Genomic DNA, 9271 nt, shown 5'->3' on the forward strand with positions numbered 1-9271 from the left:
GCATCATATTAGTTTTCAAGTGAGAAATATGCAAATATGTTTTAAAAGATTTTATAATATGCATATATATATAGGCCTATATGTATAAATTTATAAACATGTCTTTAAATTTAATATTTCTAAGTGTAGTTCGAAGGTCAGACTAATAATTTAATCATATCAAACGTCTGTAGATAGACTGAACTGTTTATATAAAAGACAGATATTAAAAATTTTACCAGAATACTTCCAAGTTTTATAGCAATAACATGAAGTTATTCTTGATTTTAAGCATTTTAACTATATTAGGTAAGTATTTTTAAAATTTTATCTATAATAAAAATACATTTATTAATTTAAAATATGTATTATTTATTTTAGGACTTGTTAAAGTTGAGGGTAAGAGAACAATTTTTTTTTTTCTATTTTATACACAAAATTTTTAATATTTTCTAATTAAGTTGTTTTAAATTATTTTACAGCTTATGAATATGGAAAATCGTATCATTATTTATATCATGGTCACATATATACTGGTTTTTCTGAGTTGAAACCACAAAGATCTGGTGTCTCTTTTTCTTCGAAAGTGATATTGCATCGTTCTCATGATTATTATGTCTTTGAAGTAAATATAAATTTTACTAATTTTAATTTTTAAAAAAATTGAATTTATTTTTATTTAAAAAATTATTAAAATTTATTTTTTATCATAGTTGCAATCATTCGTATTTGAGAGATATAATTCTGAATTTGAAGATACGAAAAGTAGTTTTCAGAGCTTTCTTTCTTCAGAAAAACTTTTAAGAGATCCATTTAGAGTTTATTTTAATGGTGGTCGAGTAAGTTTTATTATATATATATAATATTTATTAAGAATTTAGTGAGTTTTTTAATTTTATTTTTGTTTACCAGGTTCAATATTTCGAAACGTCTCCTAATGAAGATGTTTGGTCACTTAACATCAAAAAGGGTCTTCTTGCACTTTTCAACTTGAATCTCGAGAAAGATTATCACTATTATAGTAAAGATAGACGTCATTTTAATTCAGATTACATTAGACCAAGATATGAAAATCATAACTATAAAGTCTATGAGGTAAAACTTTAAAATTTTTCATTGAATTTTTTGTGAATGTTATTAATAATTGATTAAAACATCTTAATAGGATGGCGTTGGAGGTGAATGTGAAACATTTTATACTATTCAATCCCAAGTTTATCATGAAACACCATACGAAAATAATGTATTAAACATAACAAAAGTGAAAAATTATCACAAATGTAAAAGGGATCCCGTTCGTTCTTACGTAACACATAAAGGTTATCAATGTGTAGAATGTGAATCATCTCAAAGTGTAATTTAATTTTTAACAATTGAATTTATTATATAATTAATATATTTATTAACAATTTTTTTTTAAATTTCTTTTTAAGCATCCCTTCCATGCGAACTCTCGTTATTACTATAACATCAGAGGCAATCGTCATAATTATGTTATCGAAAGAATTATCTCTAATGGTGAATTTATGTATTCACCTTACACAACTCAAACAATTAATGCACGACTTAAGTAACTTGTTTTTTTTATATATTTTATAATAATATTTTTATAAATTATTTTAAAAAAATATTGCTTCTTACAGTCGACATTTAGAATTAATTAATGAAAGAGAAGATAGTCCTATAGATACAACTTCTTTTTACAAAAATGTCATCAAACATACATCTTTAGCATATGAATACGAAGATACTAAATCAACTTATGAGACATTTGATTTAAAAAATGCTCATTATTTGTATGATATTTATGGCTATCATGTCTCCACTGAAGAAGTTAGTAAACGATGAAAATTTTATATTTAGATTATACTTTTTACATATATAATTAATTTTTATGAGGCAATTTCTAGGTTAAGAAACTACTTCGTGAAATTATAGAACATCATGATTTTCATGGTAGCAGTGAAGAATATAGATCTAAAAACATTCCAAGAAAATTTATTGAACTTGTAAGAGCATTAGCTACTTTGGATTACAGAAGATTTGAAGATGTTTATAAATATGTTACAGATGATTTCACAGATTCAAAAATTCTCCAGTAAATCAATTAAATTAATTATTTAAATGTAATTAATATATATATATAATTAACAATATTATATTTTTAGATTATTCGTTAATGCTTTGACTGTAACTGGGACAAACCCTTCTTTTCTTATGGCCAAATATTTATTTGAAAATAAGAAAATACAACCAGAAATGATCAGTTATTATTTAACAACTGCACCATTCCACTTTAAACAATTAACTGAAATTTTATTACAAGAATTTTACGTAAGTAATTATTTAAAAATACATTAATTTTTTTTTATTTTTTTTTCCTTGATTAGATGCTAAAAATTTTATTCTATATTTTAAAATAGGAATTATGCGAATATCCTTATATTAGAGAACATTATCAACTACATTCGACTTGTCATTTGGCATTTGCTGGGCTCGTTCATCAAACTTGTGTTGTTGGAAATACAATTGATCACTCTTTGAAACACAAACATTGTACTCCAGAAAGAGCAGAGAAATATTTTAATGTAGGCGAATTTTTTATTTGTAAAATTTCATATATACACACATATATATATGTTTAATTTATAAATATTGCAGTATGTAATTCCACATCAACGTTTCGAGAGAAATATAGGTGAAATAACGTACATCAAAATTGCCGGAAATTTTGGGTTGAGACAAACTATTGAATTTGTAAAACCATACGTTTCCAAAGATCATCATCATCATCATCCATTATACTTCAGGGTATCTGCATTATGGGCATTAAGCCGAGTTACTCATTATTATCCAGATGAGGTAATAAAACATATTTTAAGATATTTATTTTACATTATTTTTTAAATTAATGAAAATTAATACCGTACAGGTTCTTGAATTGTTAATTCCTTTATACTTCGATACTTCTGAAGATTATGAAGTTCGAATAGCTGCATTTGCATTAGTACTAATGTCAAAGAGTTCTAGTTATATTCTAGAAACTATTGCTGATTCTTTATATCATGAACCTAATGATCATGTTAAATCATTTGTTTATAGCACTTTCTACTATTTAGCAAATTCTACACATCCCTGTCATAAGAAAATGTAAGTAATAAAATAAAAATTTAGTTATAAAAAAAATTTTAATTATTTTCATAAAAATAATTCTAAATTTTTCTAATTTTAGTTCTGAAAAAGCATCATTTTTCCTGCATCAACTCAAAGCTCTGAAATATGACTTTCAACTTGATTTAGATCATTCTTTTAACTTTTTTACATCTGGTTATGAAAGTAAATACAATTATTTCGATATATAATTTTCTTTTTAATTTTAATTGATGAAATAATTTGAATTTTTAAATTAATTTTTAGAAGAATATGATTACGGAGGCTTAACTCATATAGCATACATTCATAGTAATTCCAGTTACATCCCGAGAGCTGTTTATGTTAGGTTGAATGACTATTTTGGTGGAGAATCTCACAATTCTATTGCTCTTGGGTACCAAGCTTACGGTTTGGAAAAATATTTTGATCAAATTTTTGGCCCAAGAGGTCCTTTTAGAGAGAGTTCTTTCTTCGAAAATTTTGGACAACGCAGACCTAGAGATGTTAATACTGTAGAAAAAGAATTAAAAGAATTATATGACAAGGTACGTAGGATAGTATCATTAGAAATAAATGTTTTATTACATTAAAACAATCTAATGTAAGATATGCTTTTATTCTTAGATTAATATAGAAACAAGAGAATATGAGCCAACTTATGGAGATTTTTTCATTCAACATCAAGGAACACAAATTAGTTTCTTCCATTTTAATGAATCATTTATCAAGAATATATTATCATTAGGTAATATTAATTGTTTCTATTATTTCCAATGTTTTTAAGTAATACATACGAATTTTCTAAATTGATGATTTATTAATAAACAAATAAACTTACAAAGCATCCCATTCAAAATAAGAATACAAAAATATTCGCAGATAAAAACAGTTAGATAGACTAGAGATTTTATATTATATTGAATAGCTAATGAAAATACAAAGTAGGTATAGATTACAGATTATATAAAAGATTGAAAACCTAATGAATGTTCCCATGTAAGAATAAACGAGTATTTTGTGATGACCGTTGTTTTATTCTTTACAAAATTTGCATATAAACGTATGCAGATTTTGATAATGATTTTATTTTTTAATTTATAAATGTATTTTTTCAGATAACAATAGTGATCAGATAAACAAATCTGATCATTTGCAAATTGATAAATATCTTCTGGGAACAGATCGTACCTATTTAATTCCAACAGATTTAGGATTTCCTCTAGTGTTTAGCATTATGCAACCACTGTATCTTCATTTTAATAATAATTTCGACTACGAAACGCAGAAAAAAGGTGTTTTTACAACAGAAATTAAAGCTCGTGTTGATGGGCATTTGATGTAAGTTTTAGTACCATAAAGATAATAGATTAGTTATTCATTTGTAATGAAATTTCAATTTCAATTTCAGATATGATCATGAATTATATTCCACTTTAGAAGTTATCATACCTTATGAAGAAGTAACTCATGGTGCAGGCATTCTTCGTCGTTCTACCGTTTCTCTTCCAATAAATATAAATGCATCATTAGATTTTGAAAATTCAAAAATTACCTTCAAACACACCCCAATTAATTCACATAATATTTACCATCTCGAATTCGAACCGTTTACCTTTACAAATGACTATACAGATCATTCATCGAATTACATTAGAGACAAGATTCCTTTATATGAAGAAGAGCATATGCATCATGTATGTTCGATTTATCATAACATTTATATACGTATATATATTTCTTATTAATATACTTTATAATTTAACTTATATTTGACAATTTTATTATAGAATGAGCATAATTTTACTAATCAGTATCTTGGAATTGGTGCCAGAACTAAAGTTGCATATAATGATATCTGGAATGATTATGGTTCATGGTATGATTTCTTAACCAAAACAGATTTTCGACAGAAATTTTATTATTATTTTGGAAATCCACATTTTCATCCTTATAATTTTGATTTCTTCGTCGAAAAGTTGCCTGAAGATAAGGTAAATGAGGTAAGTTTTTAAGAAAGACCATGATATAAGAATCCTTATAGATAACATTTGATGTTTTCTAAGTCATTNATGCTGCGGATAAATCAACAAATCAACTTAAAATAGAAAGCAAATATCGAATTTTGGAAGAACTCAGTAAGAAATCCAAAGATTATTCAGAAGAAATCCAATATCCCGAGAGTTGCATTCCATCTGAACATTAATTTCTTTCAATTGTTATCAATAAATTTTGAACCAGATATATGTACATAAAAATTGAGAATTTATTAAATAAAAAAAAATTTTAAGTTCTATAAGAATATTTTACTCAATAATTTAAATAAAAATTTTATAAATTGATTAAAATAGAAAATACAAAGCTTCTTTTAAATTAACTCGTTCCACACAAAACATTCTTCATTAATTATCATATCATAAATTATACTTTTTATTTTTTTATAAATTATTTTGAACTTTTAAAGATAAAGATTCTATCAATTAATATAATATAAATTATTATCTGTATATATAAAATTGCTTGTCCTGACTGACTGAATGACTCACTGATTCATCATCGCCCAGAGCAAACCGCTGGACCTAAAGAGCAGAAATTTGGTACACAGTTAGGGTTCGTCATGAAAACGCACACTAAGAAGGGATTTTTCGAAATTTCCCTGTGGGGGAGAGGGAGAGCATTAAGGCTTAACCGGAAAAACGGCTTCTACTGTACTATTTTAGATGCGATTTTTTGTTTCCAACTACATTTAGTTTTTCTTTTTTAAATATATTATCTTTTAGAAATTTGATAAACACCAACAACTAAATTAAAAATAGATAACAATTATCAACATTTTCAGATATTAAACATAGTAATCAAATGAGTTCTTCTTTCATTGGATTTACATCAAAATTTCATTAAAATATTGAAATTTTTGAGAAAATTCTTTAACATTTATACTTTTTTTTAAAGATAACAATTAAAGGCCATTTTGATAGAACAGAAGAGCAAAAGAATTACGAAGTTAGAAGAGAAGAACCAGTAACTCACGAAAGATTTAACGAATATGCTTACTATTATCAAAAATGCAAAGAAGAAAGACAACACGGATATTATTTTAACCATTATTGTATATATTATATGCATCTAATGACTGAATTACGACAATATAATATTGAAATTAATTATGAAAACGTGAGTAGTTCGTACAATATCGAAATATTAATTATAATTTTTCTATTATTGAAAATAGTGATTTAAATAATTATTCATTTTATTTTTTATAGTTACCCGAATATTTTAAGAATGTTACGTATAAACTTGCGTCATGTTTCAGACATTGTTACTATAATCACGTGGATCGTAACATTTATGCTAAGAATTCTGATGGACAAATTCGTATCGAGTTCAACGTATCTCTTCACGATAATGTAGCAGATGTTTGTGTTTACGAACCACACGAGACTATTCATTATTCTCACATTTATGTCCCTCAATTCTATCCGATCAAAGTTTATCAATCTTATTATTACAGTAATTTAAAGGAATATATTAGGACTTATTCTCCCCGTAAATTTTTAATTATTATATTAATATGTAATACAATAGATATATTTTATTACTATCATACTTAAATATGCTACGTTTTTGATTTTATAGCTTTTTGCTCGGTGCAAAAAGATAAAGTGAAGACATTTGATAACGTAACTTATACGCTTCCACCTATTGATTGTTATAAAATTCTTGCTAAAGATTGCTCACCAACACAACGTTTTCTTGTTCTTGGAAAGAAAATTAATCATCCACGTTACGAGAAGGTAATATTAAAAATTATATATAAGTTTATATATAAATTTATTTTAATATTTATATATATTCTAGGCTGTTAAAGTATTTTTTGATAAGTACAAAGTGGAAGCTCTACCAGTTTCTGATGAATCCGATATTATTGTAAGAGTTAATGGAAAACGAGTTACTGTTGTTGAAAATGAACCGTATTATCATTATGTGACTATTAACGAAAGGCAATCACTTCTCTTTGTCATTGCTTATAATGGTTTTTTCTATTCATTCCGTTCTCATGTGTATGGACTCTCTGTAAGCTACAATGGAAAGGGAATCTATATACAGGTGAAGATTAAGTCTTTATGTAGACTTAACATTAAAAATTTTAACTTATTTCTGAAAGTGTTCGAAATTTCTTGCAGCTTTCACCAAATCAAAAAGGAAAACAATGCGGCTTATGTGGTGATTATAACGGAAATAGGCAAAACGAGTTTAGAGGACCGGAAGGATGTATCTACCATGATGTTAGAAATTTTGGTTATAGTTACGCTATACCAGAAGAAAATTGTGATGTTCCAAAACATTATAGTCCTTGTAGAGTAAAAAGTAAAAATAATATATCATTTCTATATTTATTTTTCTTGTTTTCTTAATAAAATATGTGATTTTTTTGTTTTCTCTTTTAAATCTAGGTCACGATTGCTTTCTAAAACGTAATCCTTACGTTGAAGTTAAAAACAAAGTATGTTTCTCTATCACACCTATCATTACGTGTGAGAAAGGATGCGAACCTAAAGGTTCAATAAGGATTAATGCTCATTTCCATTGTCTTAATGCTGCGGATAAATCAACAAATCAACTTAAAATAGAAAGCAAATATCGAATTTTGGAAGAACTCAGTAAGAAATCCAAAGATTATTCAGAAGAAATCCAATATCCCGAGAGTTGCATTCCATCTGAACATTAATTTCTTTCAATTGTTATCAATAAATTTTGAACCAGATATATGTACATAAAAATTGAGAATTTATTAAATAAAAAAAAATTTTAAGTTCTATAAGAATATTTTACTCAATAATTTAAATAAAAATTTTATAAATTGATTAAAATAGAAAATACAAAGCTTCTTTTAAATTAACTCGTTCCACACAAAACATTCTTCATTAATTATCATATCATAAATTATACTTTTTATTTTTTTATAAATTATTTTGAACTTTTAAAGATAAAGATTCTATCAATTAATATAATATAAATTATTATCTGTATATATAAAATTGCTTGTCCTGACTGACTGAATGACTCACTGATTCATCATCGCCCAGAGCAAACCGCTGGACCTAAAGAGCAGAAATTTGGTACACAGTTAGGGTTCGTCATGAAAACGCACACTAAGAAGGGATTTTTCGAAATTTCCCTGTGGGGGAGAGGGAGAGCATTAAGGCTTAACCGGAAAAACGGCTTCTACTGTACTATTTTAGATGCGATTTTTTGTTTCCAACTACATTTAGTCTTCATTGAGTACTTAGGTATATTAAATTAATAACATTTCAGACATTGTTATAAATATTTTTATCTATTTCGATTTTAAAAATGTTCGAACCGTTTTAAATTCGAATTTGTTATTGCATATTGGTTCGATTATAAAACGATTGTAAACGTTCCAGAAAATTGATCAAATTGAAAATAGTTCGTTTGATTCTCGGCAATTCTCTTCAGCGGTAGGTGTTATATAGACCTAACAATTACTATGGTTATTAAAATATTGAATGTAAATGGGGTTTGTTTGCAAAATCTCCGCGGACGAAGTCGCGGGTAACAGCTAGTAACTTTATAAAAATTAAAAAAGAAAATAGAAATAACATTTAAAATTTAAATTAAATAAATTCGAATGCGTTAAACTATACTGTATTTCTAAGAAATTTTTATATATTTTACTTCAAGGTTAATTACTGAAGGTCATAACGACTGATATTTTTAAATTTCTAAGTATTAGATAATTCGAATATCTTATTTTTAAAATTGAAATTATGTTTAATCTTTCGCATATTTCCTGTTGAAGTAAATACAAAATCTATTTTACAGAACTTATAATCATCATCTTTTAATGAAGTAGTCTATATGTTACTTTAATTATAAAATTATAATACATAACTACAAAACACTATACAAAATCTAATATGACTTATATTAAATGATGGCATTAAACAGTATTTATATTGCATATATTATTGAATAACTGAATGATTTATTTATGTAATCTGATGATCTCTGATGATCTTTCGGTTATACAAGAGAGAAAATCTACAGAACTCCCTCATAAACAGTAAAATTTATATAGAATTTTCGTTTTAAGATAAAAAAAAAAAAAACGCCA

The 9271-nt window shown here is 25.8% G+C and overlaps 2 protein-coding genes across 2 annotated transcripts in view; both read left to right on the forward strand.

Moving 5' to 3' along the window:
• Positions 1-224: 224 nt before the first annotated feature.
• Positions 225-9271, forward strand: part of LOC111627056 — a 20753-nt gene continuing 11706 nt past the window's right edge. Inside the window, exons 1-25 of the mRNA XM_023370603.1 lie at positions 225-288; positions 361-378; positions 462-604; positions 693-818; positions 892-1074; positions 1145-1333; positions 1413-1549; positions 1623-1812; positions 1890-2077; positions 2148-2313; positions 2403-2567; positions 2641-2841; positions 2912-3129; positions 3212-3315; positions 3397-3677; positions 3757-3877; positions 4248-4470; positions 4541-4826; positions 4920-5138; positions 6082-6303; positions 6396-6678; positions 6769-6926; positions 6991-7206; positions 7317-7500; positions 7587-7793. Coding sequence (XP_023226371.1) covers positions 249-288; positions 361-378; positions 462-604; positions 693-818; positions 892-1074; positions 1145-1333; positions 1413-1549; positions 1623-1812; positions 1890-2077; positions 2148-2313; positions 2403-2567; positions 2641-2841; positions 2912-3129; positions 3212-3315; positions 3397-3677; positions 3757-3877; positions 4248-4470; positions 4541-4826; positions 4920-5138; positions 6082-6303; positions 6396-6678; positions 6769-6926; positions 6991-7206; positions 7317-7500; positions 7587-7793 — 4468 coding nt within the window. The 5' untranslated portion in view covers positions 225-248. The remainder of the gene's footprint in view (positions 289-360; positions 379-461; positions 605-692; positions 819-891; positions 1075-1144; positions 1334-1412; positions 1550-1622; positions 1813-1889; positions 2078-2147; positions 2314-2402; positions 2568-2640; positions 2842-2911; positions 3130-3211; positions 3316-3396; positions 3678-3756; positions 3878-4247; positions 4471-4540; positions 4827-4919; positions 5139-6081; positions 6304-6395; positions 6679-6768; positions 6927-6990; positions 7207-7316; positions 7501-7586; positions 7794-9271) is intronic.
• Positions 6001-7920, forward strand: LOC111627065 (vitellogenin-A2-like). Its single transcript, XM_023370615.1, has 6 exons — positions 6001-6303; positions 6396-6678; positions 6769-6926; positions 6991-7239; positions 7317-7500; positions 7587-7920. The coding sequence occupies exons 1-6, from the start codon at positions 6250-6252 to the stop codon at positions 7859-7861; spliced, it is 1203 nt and encodes a 400-aa protein (XP_023226383.1). The 5' UTR covers positions 6001-6249; the 3' UTR covers positions 7862-7920.

The sequence above is a fragment of the Centruroides sculpturatus genome, unplaced genomic scaffold, assembly GCF_000671375.1.
Source record: "Centruroides sculpturatus isolate CEXI.00-Female unplaced genomic scaffold, Cexi_2.0 scaffold417, whole genome shotgun sequence".
Lineage (NCBI taxonomy): Eukaryota > Metazoa > Arthropoda > Arachnida > Scorpiones > Buthidae > Centruroides > Centruroides sculpturatus.

Bases quoted from the DNA above. Each gene is read 5' to 3' on its own strand.
- LOC111627065 (XM_023370615.1), top strand. From the start codon at position 6,250: ATGCATCTAATGACTGAATTACGACAATATAATATTGAAATTAATTAT. The intron at 6,679-6,768 runs GTAAATTTTTAA...TTGATTTTATAG, and splicing joins TATTAGGACTTATTCTCCCC to CTTTTTGCTCGGTGCAAAAA. The intron at 7,240-7,316 runs GTGAAGATTAAG...AATTTCTTGCAG, and splicing joins GAAAGGGAATCTATATACAG to CTTTCACCAAATCAAAAAGG.